Source organism: Saccostrea echinata, unplaced genomic scaffold (genome assembly GCF_033153115.1).
Source record: "Saccostrea echinata isolate AGI-Se365-2 ecotype Australia unplaced genomic scaffold, CSIRO_AGI_Sech_v1 ptg000040l, whole genome shotgun sequence".
Taxonomy (NCBI): Eukaryota; Metazoa; Mollusca; class Bivalvia; order Ostreida; family Ostreidae; genus Saccostrea; species Saccostrea echinata.
The window spans coordinates 994,291-1,009,815 of NW_026889789.1; the positions used below are offsets into that span (position 1 = coordinate 994,291).

Sequence of the window (15,525 nt, forward strand, 5' to 3'; positions counted from 1 at the left end):
GCTGAAATTTGATTGGCTAATACCCATATGGCTATATCGGAGTAGTTTTCCAATGAAATACCCTTAAAAATAAAGTGTCCATCTATATTACAAATGTATTGTCTAATTTATTGAAGCTTGTGGGGAATGGGGCATCATAAGCGATTGGGGAGCCGTTTGGGGAACATCTGTAACGGTTCCCGTTACAATTAGCACTAGCTATGTTTGCTGATGGTAAAGACATACAGTACTAAAACAGGCAAATATATTTAAAATCACAGAATTAAAATGTGCCACTCCTTCTTATGAAAGTGTTTGATTTTTTTGACTGTCACAGTAGTTAATTAAGGTGCATTAATGAAAAATAAAAATATCACATGATGTTTTCTATTAATAAGAAGCAAATGAAGAAATAGTAATGATATGAAAAAATAGATAACAGGAACAATAAATAAACTTCTTGAGATTAATCAAGTAACCCCCTTCACTATCCTCATATGCTAGCAGGATACTAAAAACCATGCACTAGGTAACAGCTATTACAATACATGTACATTCAATGAGAGAGCAAAAAAACCAAAAACATTGCAAATTTTACAGAGTTAATAAGCCATGTAAACAAAATACATGTATTTAGATTTCATTGTCAACCACTTATAAAATTGATCAATATCATTTCAACCAGAGGATAAAATCATTCAAAATTGATCACCATATTCTGGATTCAATTAGATCAGTGTCTGCTAGCATGTGTTTCATTCTGCTATTGTCCTTTTTTAATCTTCTGACTGTGTACACAAATAAAGGTCTCAACTGGAATCTTAAGGCAGTGCTGATGCTGTCTTCTTTCATAAATGCGTGATCTAGATTAAAAACAAACAAATAAACAAACAAACAAAATCTTTAACAATTCAAAGATTATACATTTGTCACATCAGTCTGTTCTTGTATTTCTCAAATCTAGTAGCTTAATATCTGCACAATAGGCCTATGGACCATGATGCTCATCTGAGACATATCAAATGAAGAAGAAATATGACCATAAATTTAAACCAAAAGACCAAGAAATGGGAGGAATTCCACATTTTTTTATTCACAAATCATTCATGTATCCACCCTAACATACTGATTTGACATTGTCTACATATATTTTTCACAAAGAAAATAATCGTACCTAATATTATGACTTCTATTTTTGGAAGACTCTGACCTAAAGAAGTAACAAATTTAATTATCTGAATCTGCAAGTTTTTGCATATTAGTCTAATTTAGATTGTAACTGTGGCCATTTAGTCTAACCATTCTTCTGAGATTATTTTCCTTTCAACATGTTCAAGTTGGTTGATTTATGACCTCAGCCATGGCACTTAACCAAGAATTTCAAATTCACTAATTATCACTTAAATTCTTGAAGAAAAATGCAGATATCATTCAAAATCTTAAGCCATCCTGCCCCATTTGAGAAATAAATCCCACATCCAATTAAAAAACACTGAACATCCTCTACACATACATTTAAAATGTTCATTATGGATTTAAATGAGCAAAAAGTGAAGCATTCTGCCAATTAATCCATCATTTCATCCAATCAACTTCTTAAAAAAAGATTTTAAAATTTCTTTGTGGACAGAGGGGATGCATTAATTAAATAATGCATGTATTGAATCTTTATCTATGTATGCATTATCATTCCATATATTTACAACTAATCCACAATTTTACCATGATTACCCTGTCAAACTTAACAAGTACCTTTTAAAGGGCTCCTTTCCTCATCCTTCAAGTAGTTTTAATAGCCACATCCACACTGATTTCAAAGGTTCTTTAACTGTCATAAATACCTAAAAAAAAAAAAAAAAATTGAGAAAAATATTTAGGCATTTGAAATAGTGTGTATTATAATACTTTACTTTATAATGCTATGATTACTACATTAAGGAATTGTCGCCCACGTGGCGCAGTGGTAGAGCGTCTGCTCTAGAGTCGCAAAGTAAGGAGTTGATCCTTACGTCGTGGGTTTGAATCCCACTGTGGGACGTGGAGACCGGTCCTTTGGATGAAACCACATAAACCGAGGTACCGTGTCATAGTAGGTGCTGGCACGAAAAAGATCCCTCACAGCTCAATGGCTGTAAGTGCCGAGTATAGGACAAAATTTGCAGCTCTCCACCGGCAAGTGGTGGCGTCTCCATATGAGTGAAAAATTCTCTCGAGGGACGTTAAACAACATACAAAAAAAAAAAAAAAAAAAAAAAAAAAAAACATAAAGGAATTAATTCAAGTTAATGAAGGTCATGTTTATGAACTTTATTAAGCAATTGTTGACAGTAGTTAATTTTGTAATTGTCTGGATTAAAAAGCTATGAAGTGACAGAAAGCATTTACATTTAAAATATTCATTTGTGCTTTGTGCACTTTAAATTTTTCATTAGATATGCTGGTACACACTACCAGTACTTTACTGTACATGTACTAAAAAACTGGATTTTTCTCAAACTATATATATTATCTTCTTTTAATTACATTTAGAGATTTAGAGAGACTTGAAAAGATTTGAAAAGAGAAAAATCTAACATAATGATAATTGTTTAAACATTTTAAGTAATAATATATCTGTCAAATTTAAAACAAAAAGGATTAATAATTACACAAGGCCCATGGCTCACCTGAATCACCTTGGCCCTGCCCCCTTTTTTTATCATGAAATATTTTATTTTTTTACCCTCTATTATAGTCCACCCTTCCCCTATGGTCTTGCTTTGAACAATCTTCAATCTGCACTACCTAAAAATGCTTGTATATATTTTATATCATTCTAATCATGGCCCTGGAGTTCTTACAGATTTTCCCATGTAAAATAAAATGTAAAAATTGTATCTCTATTGTGGCCCTACCACATTTCCCTTCCCTCATAACCCTCCAGGACAATGATGTTAACAAATCAGTGCTACATGTATATCAGAGAGCTTTCATGTCTGCAAGTCTGTCTTATTGAAAAGAAGATTCTGAAGTAACCCAATCATACTTATTTATTATTAGTATTTCCCTTTCATGGAGCATTGCTCTTTATTTGAACTTTAATTAATCCTCTTCATTCAAGAATACTATAATTGTGCCAAGTTGGTTGAAATTGGCCTGGTGGATCTGAGGAAGAATTACAAAGATGACAACAAGGGCAACAATACTCACAATGAATACCGGTACACTAATACACAACAGACAAATTCCAATCAGAGACTCCCTTGAGTCTCTGGCCCTAAGGGACTTTACTTTTAACAAATCTCTTATATGTACATTGAAATTACCTCTGTATCTGATGTGAGTGGGATACGTCACTTGAACTAAGGGTTTTCTTAACAGTTATATCTGACTTGTGCTGAGGCATCTTGTAGATGACCGATTGTCTAAATCTATGAACCACAACTGTGTTTCAGGACAGAGGTATGGTGCGATCGAGGTGCAGCTCCAGAACTCTGTGAAATAACATTGCTGAAGAGACCTGAAAGTTAATTATGCTCAATGTTAAAATGTTATCAACATGAGAGCAAAAGTTGTACAACATTGCATAAAACCCTTTGATATAACTTGACAGTCAAGATCTAATAAAAATAATGTCTTTTTGATGCTAGATCCATTATGACATCATAATTTTTTCTCTACTTTATGGCTATAATAACTATATGTAGTAAATGAAGCATTTTCATGGATTCAATTTGAATCATGTCAAAATTAACCATTATACCTATATATACATGCAGTTTAATATCATTTTAAAGCAGAGGTGATGAAAATATGGGGAAAAGAAAACGTTTTCTGAGAGACTGCATATCAGCAATCTTGATACATTTCTTTGGTCTGAGGTGGAAAAGGAAACTTCCATACTAATACCTGATTTTCTTCATTTTTCATTGAAAATGGCAGTTTGAAATACCGGTATATCAATTATCGCTAGCTGAGTTTACCTAAAAGTTTTGTTCCAATACACCTTAATTTACCGAACTATAGTTGTAAAGGATCATTAAAAGATTTGAATTCATTTCTAAAGGGAATCTTTCATTTACTAGATCTAGACCTTAAAAAAATCTGTGAAATTAAGCACATGAAAAATCAGTACCAGAAAAACAGCTAGCTTGCATGTGTACAGATTTGCATAATAGCTAATATGTCAGAAGTAAATTGGTGCTGATTTTATTAATCATCACAGCTGAACCCTTTGAAATTAGTTTCTCAGTGTACAAGTTTTACTTGTTGTAGTGCAGCAAGTATATAATGCTACAAAACAGCTTACACAATTTAAGAAAAGTCTACATTTATATTTATAGTTTTGTTAAAGTTAACTTCAGAGATGATAGTTTTTTAAACAAATTTTATAAAATTGTACATGTGCATGTATTGTTATACAGGATTTGAACATATTAAAAATAATCTATTGGTCGTAATCTACATGTGCTCTTCATTGCTGTGTAAAAGATTATTTTCCTTTTTATTTACTTAAATAACTACAAGCACATAGTTACATTCCCGTATGAAATTTAGAGGCGTATTACGCCTGGACTTTTTGCAAATCCTGGCGTACAAGAGACGTATTCTTAAAAATACGGTTCATTTTCAGGCTTACACGTATTTTTGCCAGAAATACGCTTCCTTTTCTCCTGGCGTAAATTCTTAATCCAGGCATATTTTTTTCTTAGTCTCTTTCGCATAGGGAAATAAAAACTTTCAAAAGGCGTATTTTTGGAAATCCTGGTGGATTTTCTGACTAAGTCCTTATTATAAAGAGAGCTAGATAAAAATTTTACTTAGACACCCTTACCAAAATGAAATGTTTGCTGCAAGTTTGCGGCAAGTTTGCAGCAAGTTTGCTGCAAACAAATCTATGTACCAGAACAGTATGCCAGAAGTGTGCAGTAAATGCAGCTAGCAGCACACAGTATGCCACTTGCGGTTCATTGTGTGCTGCTAGAGGCACATTATGTATTTCTAGCGGCACATGAATGATCTGATGCACATGTGTGCCAGAAGTACACCACAATTTTTCCTTAGATTCCTTTTATTTAAATAGTGTGCCAGAAGTGTACCAGAAATGTTTCTTTTAACTTTTAAAATGATTATGTAGCAAAAGTGTGCCGTAAAGATTTCTTAAAATTCATTACTTAACCTGTACGAAATTCAGAGGCATAATTACAATGCATGCATTTTTTGCAAATCATGGTACACAAGAGACATGTATTTTAATGAAAAAAATGTTCATTTTCAGGCATGCACATATTTTTGTCAGGTATATATCTCCTCTTCTCCTGGTGTAAAATTCAAATCTGTGCATATTTTTTACTTAGTCTCTTTCACACAGGGAAATAAATCTAGAAAATTGCAGAAGGCGTAATTTTGTAAATCCTTAGGTAGACTTTCTGATTTAGAAGTCCATTTTGGTGAGATAGTGAAAATTTTTATTTCGTCAACTTCTCTTTTAAGTACTTAGTTGCATATATTATAAGAGACATTTTTGTGATAAACTATCAAAAATTTATTTATTCCATGTGTATAAACATTGATTATTTTTTCACCTTTGTTGTTTCTATATATAGAACTGTACATTATAAATGTACACATTTATGCAGAAGTGTTTTCTATCCTATAGTAATACACCAGTGGTACTAATAAACACTTATCAACTACCGGTAATTAATTAATTTGTACTTTTTCTCAACTTGTAAATTTTCCCAAGCATTGTATTTGTAATACAGATCATGATACCTGTAATTAATTTCAGAGGCAATTTTTTTTTTTAATTTTTAAATTAGAAAAAAAAAATTCTACTTGTCTACATTTCAAATACAAGTGTATTATAAGTGTTTGAAAATTAAAAGCAATTAACATAAGTAAATTATACCAATCAAATTAACCATGCAAACATTGTGCCCCCCCCCCCCCCATTTTTCATGATTTGCTAAAATATAGAAATGAAGCCCTTATAGTTTTAACAAAGCACTGGTTGTTGCTAAAAATAACTGTCTCTCTTAGAAAACAAATTATTAGATGATATATACTTTCACTTCCCTAGGTCTAATTACTTGCAGATGTTCTTAGCAAACAATGTTTAGGAACGACTTGTCTTTAATGTTGTAGACCTTTCTAAGAATGGCCTATCAGTTTACGTCCGGTTTATTCACAGCTGTTCTATTATCTACCCTAATCTTTAAAATACGAGTAATTCGTATAGTTAATTCATCTTGTGTAATCTAAAGTGATTTTTTATCATTATATTCTATAACAATAAAGAATTCCTTTTTCATCAAATTTACACATTCTACTGATTAGATCTTTCAGAAATATAAAACCGTTTAGGTAACTAGGGAGTTTTAAACAACAGCATTATTTACATCCGAATGTTTGCGCCAAATTTAAACCACCAGGTCATGGCATGAACAAAGAGAAAGGAGAAAGTGGCAACAATACTTGGATGAAGAAAAGAGGTGATTATTTTGAAGTACATTGCATAACACTGAGTTCTTTTTTACATAAGAAAAAAATAAGACTTGGCTGCATTTGCAGAGCCAGTTGTTAGTGTATAGGTCCCTGTTCATATCGAAATGGGTCAGTATATTTTTATGTTTTGTTTTATCCAGATGGATTTATATTTAAATCCGTATGATGAATCAGTAAGCACTCCACTTAGAATAGATAAATGATGAGCATTCGGGATTGGATGGGATGAAGAACCTGCAGTCGGCGATATGTCTTGCTCCATATTCAGACGTACGGGCATTTATCAGGCAAAGATTCTGCGAGCTGAGAACATGGACTAAAAGTAATTGTGTTACTAAATAAATCACAGTTAATCATTGGGTCCATATTTAAATGTTTATGTCACAAAATACACAAAATTCTATGTAATGTATCAGAGAAGCATGTGGTTTTTAAAATAATGCAATTGTTGTATATGAATCCTTGTTTGTCAATTTGTCCTATAACAGGTCCAGTAGTACATTTAGCTATGTAGAGCTCTAGAATTAACTACCGTAGCTTTATTTAGCTACCTCAGGTAGCTTTATTTAGCTATTTCAAGGCAACTTTTTACAATTTTGCTTTTTATTTTGAAAAGATAAAAAGTCAGAAGTAAATGTCTACTAATATTTATTCTAGGGATTATTTAAACGGCAGTCCAGAGCAGAGATAGTTTAAACATTGCTGCATTTGAACACTTTTTTCTTTGTTATTTCATTCTGGAAGTAACTGTTTGGTCACAAGTTAACTTTTGTATATAGCCCCAAAACTTTCAGAAATTTGATTGCAATTGTGCAGAAAAAGATATATCTCTAAGAGTGATTTTTTCATGAATTATTTTCAGATGAGAAAATTATTACTGCATCAAAGTGCAATTTTCTGCACTTCCTGAGAAAAATGCTAATTTAAGAAATACGTTTGATTTAGTAGCTAAATAAAGCTACCTCAGGTAGGTAAATAAAGCTATGTAGGTAATTCAAGCTACATAGCTAAATCTAGTGATTGTACCAGACCTGTATAATGCCATGACGTGACACAAAACAAGATACAAATGTGGAATCACTTTAAGGTCAAAATTAGGTTAAATTCATTGCTTAAATAAATTTTGGTTTCAATGAATGCAATGTAAGTAATTTCTCTCTATCTTTTGAACAGATACTTGATGTTGGAAAGGAAGCCCTTCCTAATTATGAGGAGTTAGTTGAAATGAGTGAACTTGAAGTACCAAGAAAGTAGTTAATAAAAATTCACGGCAAATGCAACGGCTAAGGACACTCTTTCATCATGACATGGATTCTTCAAGCGAACGCTTTTTTGTAAATAAAAAAAAAGTGATAAAAGCACGGCACTGGACAAAATAGCCGCCTTTTACAGTGTAAATAATGTTGTGGGTGAGGATTTGAGTGGCTGCTGACCGGGTTGGACAAGTGGCCATTTATTCCAATTAAATATATAGTATATGTTGTCTGGGGGAATTGAAAGTTACTGCTGGTCATGAGTGGACATTGATTTCAAGTGGCTGCTAAAACAGTTCTGATTGTATTATACATGCATTGTGCTAGAATAAGAATTGAATATCATTACTCATTTAATATTTTAATAAGTTCTCACAGATCACAGTTTGTATATGATTTTTTCCCTCATGATCTTTCTTCTGAGTGTATACAATCAAAAAAGTTGAGGATTAGGAAGTCAGAATTTAACAAGTTTATATTTTAAAATACTCTGTGATTTTTATTCATTTTGTACAGCACTATTGCATTGATATGTGCACTTGAAATTCATTGTAAGAGGTGAATCTTTTCTTTGTTGTAAAATGTGTAATGGTTGTTGTTAACCAGAAATCCTGTATTCATTTTACAGGACGATCAATTTAAATCTGTGTCATAATCAGTGATTTCTATGCACCAAAGGTTGTGAATGTATTAATTTATTTTTGTTCTGTTTCTTTCTCTGATGTATACAGTGTAAATGTTCAACAAACAAATTTTGTTCTCGTGCTGTGCAAGTCTTTTTTAAACATTGAGTTTATTGTTAGTGTTATATACCTTTACCTTGAAATTTTCATAAATAATTTTTTAAAATTGCTTAAATGTTCATTTTTTATTAGCTGTCATGTTTAATTATGTTATTTTAAAATTAATTTGTTTAAGTATAAGGTATGTTAGCTTATGGCATTGTGTATGCCAGTAATGTGCCACAAAAGTGTGCCACAAACTTGCAGTTAACTATATGCCAGAAATGTGCCACAAGAGTGTGCCACAAACTTGTAGCGAACTGCATAATGTAAGGATTCGAATTGTTTGCCGCAAATGTGCCACAGAACTTTGCCGCAAATATGCCGCAAACTGTGTGCCAGAAAAAAATTTGCATACGAAAAATTTACTTGCGGCAAGTTTGCCGCACATATTTGCCGCAAGGTTGCGGCAACTTTGCAGTAAATTTGCAGCAACTGTGTGCCAGAAGGCTTTTATTTTGGTAAGGGCAACTTCATTCTCTTTTATGTAACTATTGAGTTGCTTTTGTGACACATGTATTAAAATTAACCCCCAAAAAGTATTTACTCCACATGTAAACATTGATTACATTACAATATTGCCTTTTGTTGTATTCATTGTATTTATTAAAGCAATTAATTTTAGTAAATTATACTATTTAATCTTAGATTACTGTGCCATTGATTCCCAAATAAAAAAAAATGTTTTATATTATTTCTCTTAACTAAGATGATTTTATTTCTAACAAACTTAGTATATTCTTTCATTAATGTTTTAGTGGCTTAATATAAAATAGCATTTAATTAAATGAATATTTAAGTCATTAGTTTTAACAAAGCACTATAGCTGATGCTAAAAATAATTTTTCAATCAGTAATTGCATGATCAATGTCTCTATAATAAAACAAAATATAGATGGTATATTCAGATAATATTACATTACCATCTACTTTCTCTTCCCTAGTCTAACCAGTTGGGATTAGGCTAATTACTTACAGATGTGTTGAGCATGTTTAGGAACGACTTATCTGTAATGTTGTAGACCTTTCTAAGAACGGCTTATCAGTTTATATCCGGTTTCTCTAGAGCAGTTCTATTATCCACCCTAATCTTTAAAATAAAAGTATAAACATCTTGTGTAAACATAAATGAATTTTTGTTCTTGTATTCTTTAACAATACAGAATTTTTTTTATCAAATTTACATAATGTACTGATTAGATCTCTCAGAAATGATAAAACCGTTTAGGTAACAAGGGGGTTATAAACAACAGCATTATTTACATTCAAGTATTTGCGCCAATTTTAAACCACCAAGAAGGCCATGCCAGGAACAAAGAGATTGGAGAAAGCGGCAACGAAGTACAGATGGTGAAGAAGAGGTGATTATTTTGAAATACATTGCATAACATTAGATTTTTTTACTTAAAAAAAATAAGACAGATGCATTTGCTTGATTTGCAGAGCCAGATGTTCATGATTGAAATGGGTCAGTATGACATTGAGTATGTTCTTATGTTTTTCTTTTTCCAGATCATAATCCATAGGATAAATCAGTTGGGCGATCAATTGAATGATGAAATAGTCCATAAATACTTGAATTTAAGTGAAGAAAAGAGCTTGTGAGAGTCAAATGACCAGAATTGCAGCATTTTCCATAGATGCATGCCATTGAACTGCAGCTGTTGAGTGTAGCATCAGGAATGAATTGTATTTTCAATGCCAGGAGTTATAAAACATGAAAAACATCTTTTTGTGAATATTTCTATGAAAATGCGATTGGAGAATATAATAGGAAATGTGAATGGCAAAACTGCTTGTGAATTGCATCTTTTGTGCCAAATAAGGAGTACAGAGAATGGCAGGATTAATCGGCATGATTCTCAATAAAATGATTTCACTGTGATTATTGGAATGTTGCATTACTGCTGACTAAACTAATAATTGTCAATCTTGTAGGTTAAAATACTGTGAAACAGGAAAAGTTAATGTAAATCTAACATGTGATGTGACTGTGATTTGAAACCGTAAATGTTCGATTCTGATTTTTAATCATTTCTCATTCACATTTAAGCATTCTGAAAAGTATTAATAAAATAAAAATTGTGTATGATTGTAAGCTTAATTTGTCTGATCTTTTTTGTATGTATTTATATGATCTTAGACTCCTAGTAATCTATGTACTAAAGTACTTTGTACTTTTATATTTATGTTGGTTGTAGTCCCCATAGCTCTGATAATATTTAATTTGAAATGAATATTTAAGGCAGGCGTATTTTTTATACGGGCGTATTCATTTTACGGGTGTATTTATTTTACGGGCGTATTTTTTTTTTACAGATATGCTTGATATCTGGGTGTAATTCTATTGTTAAAATTTCCAGGCGTACTCATTTGCATATTTCGGCTAAAAATACGGTAGGAATACGCCTCTTGTACGCCTGTATTTCACTTTATACGTCTGCTTTTATGTATTCATTTTAATGGAGAATCCACCAGGATTTTAAGATATAATACGCCTGGATATTTTTTGAAAATACGTGACTAAAATTTCGTACGGGTATACAGTCAAACCTCGTTATAATGAACTTGATAAGACCGAGAAAAAACTTAAAGAATAAGTAGTTGGGACTTCCAAATTACTTTGACATATCCATGGTGTTCTACATATCAGTGTTCCAGATACCGAAGTTCAAGTGCATTTATCACTAAAATCTTAAAATGCATACAAGCACACAGATTCAGGTGGGGGCACTAGCCCCCTCTAAAACAAAAAAAAAGTGTTTCAGATATGTTTTACACATATAGTTTTCACTTTCATATCAAATGATCTAATAAAGGTAAAATTAGAGTCATTTATGTGTCAAAATAAGGTTCTCTAATTGCTTATTCTCGTGAGCTTCAGGGGCTTTACCCCCACCTAACACTGTCCTTGACCCTCTGGGGATATAAGTTGTCCCAAGACCCCTCCCTTGCTAAAAGTGCCTCTCTTACTAATGGAAAATCCTGCATTTGTGCCTGTAAAAGTCAATTATTTTAATGAAAACTCAGATAATGATAAGTAATACATGTAATGCAAATTGTACATGTAACAGCTGTGAGAAACATCTTTTACATTCAAGTAATCATATTCTCTTCATAATACTTTGTTCACATTTAATGTCTGCTGCTGATTACCGTACATGCAAATATCTAATTTATTGTAAATATTCAAAATATTTTGGTGCATAGCTAATTAATTAATATGGTATTAGATATAGATGGGATATGGAATTTCCAGAATATTAAACCTTACCCCTCAACAAAGAAACTAGAAAATCATTATATATTGAAAGCACAATGTCTGCAAAATGTTTCAGGTTTAGAAATAAATTTGATAACAATAATACATGAATTAAATAGAATATGAATCTTTAATTCTTTAAAATATGAGAGTCATTATGATCTAGTTTTGAGTTTACCAGGCTTTATCACATTTTTGTTATATACCTTTAGAAATTATATACTATATAAATTCATCCTAAAAAAGTCTAACATTTTCAATGTTTTGCTGAGCAGTCTGTCGAAAATCGATGTTTGACTGCAGTGAGATATTGGACCTATCGATTAGATATTCGACTGATATGTAAGATAACTCTTATTTGCATTCGTTGGTGTTTGACAGAGACGAAATAGACCAAGTTAAACTGCAGTGCGGGTAAAGGAAAATTACATCATAGAAGCCAGAATAAGTTACATGTATGTTAATGAAATAAAGGGTATAAAAAAAAACATTATAATTATTGACTGTGTTCTCAGGCAGAATGCATTTCGTCGACCATCAAACCAAACTGTCTGCCTTCAGCCTAATGGCCTCAGACAAACAGTTTGGTTCGAGGGTCGACAAAATGCATTTTGCCTGAGAACACAATCATGAGTCAATAAATGTATAATGTTCACTGCATTATGATGTCTCTCTGCTGAATATCATGTGGACAAGTGGGCATAGTCTGGAGTAAGCTTTCGCTAAGCAACTAAAATATTACTATATAATTTTTCATTCATTTATTTAATTTCTGAGAGAGAGAGAGACCAGTGTTTATTTGTGTGTTCACCAGCAGATCACTTGACAGAGATGTTAACATTGGCCACTTCTTGCAATTTTTAATGTAACACTCATTTTGTATTCATTTAAGCATTTTTTTTACACTGTTATTCATATTACATGCAATCAACTGAGAAATTGCATTTACCAGTATAACTGTGTGTATCAGCTGTTGCAAAAATTTAAAACAGACTATAACATTTTCTGCACATTGAATCAGTTTTCCCTTTTTCAATACTGTGGTAAAATATTTCAGAACACCAAGAACATTATCAATTATTTTAGTATAATATTTTAAAAACATTGAAAAGCCTTATATATTTTTATAGCTCAAAAAGATTTTTCTTCTTCCACCACGTGGAGGCATGTAAACAAAGGACGATAACTCTAATTGTATCTGATTTAACGTTTCTCACTTCAAGTGTTTGAGGCGATAGAATGCGAGAAATAAAGACTTAATAAATCAATTTTTATGTGCAAAAGAATGTTAAAGTGATTAAAGATAAATAAAATGAGCTATACTTACGTTAAACGCATAAATCCAAAACCACACATCCAGTTCCTGTCTAAATCTTACAGGAACTGGTGCAGATCTCGTACAGTCTCAAGGCTGGTCTCGTTAGAGGTCAAATCGCGCCCTCGGATGTTATGCTACACTTAACAACGATAAAGAATATCATCCAAACACATTGGTAGGGGTGTCCATAGTGAACGTATTGTGGACGTATTGTGAACGCAGCAAGCACAGTGAGAACCGTGAACGCGAGGTGACAACTCCTGACACGCCGTAAAAGCTCCGCGGAAGCGCAGTCAATCGCGAAGAGATTTCCTCCTTTAACTTCATCATGTTATATAATGTCCAGTTTAATGCAGACCCGTTGCACTTCATACTAATTAGGAGTATCACAACTATTGCACGATGAGGTAAAAGTGATATATTTGAGTAGATAATTAACTAATCAATTGCTTATCTGAAATCTTATATTCCACAGTGGATGAGGATTCAGCTGTATATCAAAGAACCTTTTACAAATACATTATATATATATATATATATATATATATATATATATATATATATATATATATATATATATATATATATATATATAGACACTAACCCTATCCTGGCACACGTAGGAATGCCGGTACGTAGAGACGCGCGTCACTCCTTAGTCAATTTTCTTCAGTCAGATTCATATGGCTCTCCTAAAGAGATGTCCCTGTTTCTTGGGAGGGGGGTCCAAGGTATTTTTTTTTTGTTTCTGTACTTAGTAATTTAAGAAACCGGGGGGGGGGGGGGGGGAGTGGTTGTCTTCCGTAGCGGGAACTCTGCATTAAACAGAAGAATAAAAAACGATGTTGATCTTTCATTAGAGATGTCAATAAAAAAAAATCCTGTAGAAATTTTTATAGTTAATAATCTAGATGAATATTCAGAAATTTATAAGATATTTTTTCCTATTTTTATCCATTCGGTCAAGGTCACCTCAATTTTGACCAATGAAAAAGTTAATGTTAAGCCACAGCAATCTCCTATGCAGAGTTGTCGTTCGTTTCTCTCTCAGACTGTATGAGCCGATGGTAGAGACTGAAGCCACGGACGTCCATCACCGTTCACAAAACTCGGAAAAGAGGAAAATGAAAGGGCAAATTTCATTAAAAGTCAAATGTAATAACAGGTTTTAATTTCGAGTTCAGAGGAGAGGAATATTTACCTATTTCATGACTGATTAATGTTATGCACCCTACTTTCTCTTTACCAGTTTATAAGCTGTTAGCGTACTTTTCGGGGTATATAGGTATTTTAATGGGGAAAAAATGATGAATATGCATCTTCCCTTTAGTTTTAACGGACAGCCTTAAAAACTGGATTGTCTGTCTTGCCTATGAATTCTTTGATATTAATTTAGAATTTTCCGGGGGGGGGGGGGGGGACTAAAGAAAACAAATTTTACTCGTGTTATGAAGATTTAGTTTTTCTATCATTACAAGTAAAAAAAAGAAAAGATGTCATTCTGATTTGCACAAACCTTTTTATAAAAAAAGATATCAAGAAAACACAAGAAAACACTTAATAAAAATGTTAGTAACTTTTCTTCTCTATGGTAAATGAAAGTTTTTCTATTTTGTTTATCAAATTTAAGATTTTAAAATTAAGCAAAGACCCCCTCCAAACTTGAGCATTGTGGGTCATCAAACAGAGATATTTTAAATAGTGGCCTAAATTCAAAAGTAATCAAACATTTTATATTAAATAAATTTAATTGGAGTTTTTAATTGCAGTGTCATTAAAAGCTTTGATGATCATTCTAATACTGAAGGTATGTTTAATCATGTATTCTTCCTTTTTTTTTCATGTCAAATGCCAGACATTACATTTGAATGAAAATTTGCATCTGCATTTTATGTTCATGTACCAGCATTTCTTTTATAAATTGTAATGTACACTGTAACATTATCTGCTGGCAATGGGTGCATTAGGGTTTGGCATTCAATTACACACTTAAGCATCCAATCTATATAATTTAATACTAACTCAAAAATTCTGGTACTGCAGAGTTTCCATACATATACTTGACATGATAAGTACATTGCACTTTATACTTACACCTCCTCAAAATTCAGTGATATGAATTTGATTTGCTATTTCGCTTGACATTTAAAGTCATGTTAAATTGTTTGTTTTGTTCAAATTCATTTTAGAGATTAAATTATAGTTTTTGTATATAAGCATTTAAATCTTTTTAAAAGTCTTTGTTCTTGGTGATTGACATTTGTTATCTAGCCATTGAACTGATCAGAAAATAATATCTAGTCTCCTAGTAGCATAATTTGGTGTCTAAAATAACCATAATACCCTTTTGAGTAGACCATAATAATGGATAACTATATAATTATGTATATGTACTTTAATAAGCAATGTTGAAGTTTTTCTGGAAGTAAAGTCATTTTATATGAA

The 15,525-nt window shown here is 32.0% G+C and overlaps 1 protein-coding gene and 1 long non-coding RNA gene across 2 annotated transcripts in view; one reads left to right on the forward strand and one right to left on the reverse strand.

Moving 5' to 3' along the window:
- Window positions 1–213: 213 nt before the first annotated feature.
- LOC133200439 (uncharacterized) lies at window positions 214–13,238 on the reverse strand. Its single transcript, XR_009722942.1, has 4 exons — window positions 13,090–13,238; window positions 3,285–3,478; window positions 1,732–1,820; window positions 214–842 (listed from the first exon to the last, which is right to left on the reverse strand). It is a non-coding gene; the product is annotated as an uncharacterized LOC133200439 (long non-coding RNA).
- A 952-nt stretch (window positions 13,239–14,190) lies between these two features.
- The window catches only part of LOC133200434 (uncharacterized), a 37,889-nt gene continuing 36,554 nt past the window's right edge, over window positions 14,191–15,525 (forward strand). The window contains exons 1-2 of the mRNA XM_061336234.1: window positions 14,191–14,235; window positions 14,850–14,887. Coding sequence (XP_061192218.1) covers window positions 14,205–14,235; window positions 14,850–14,887 — 69 coding nt within the window. The 5' untranslated portion in view covers window positions 14,191–14,204. The remainder of the gene's footprint in view (window positions 14,236–14,849; window positions 14,888–15,525) is intronic.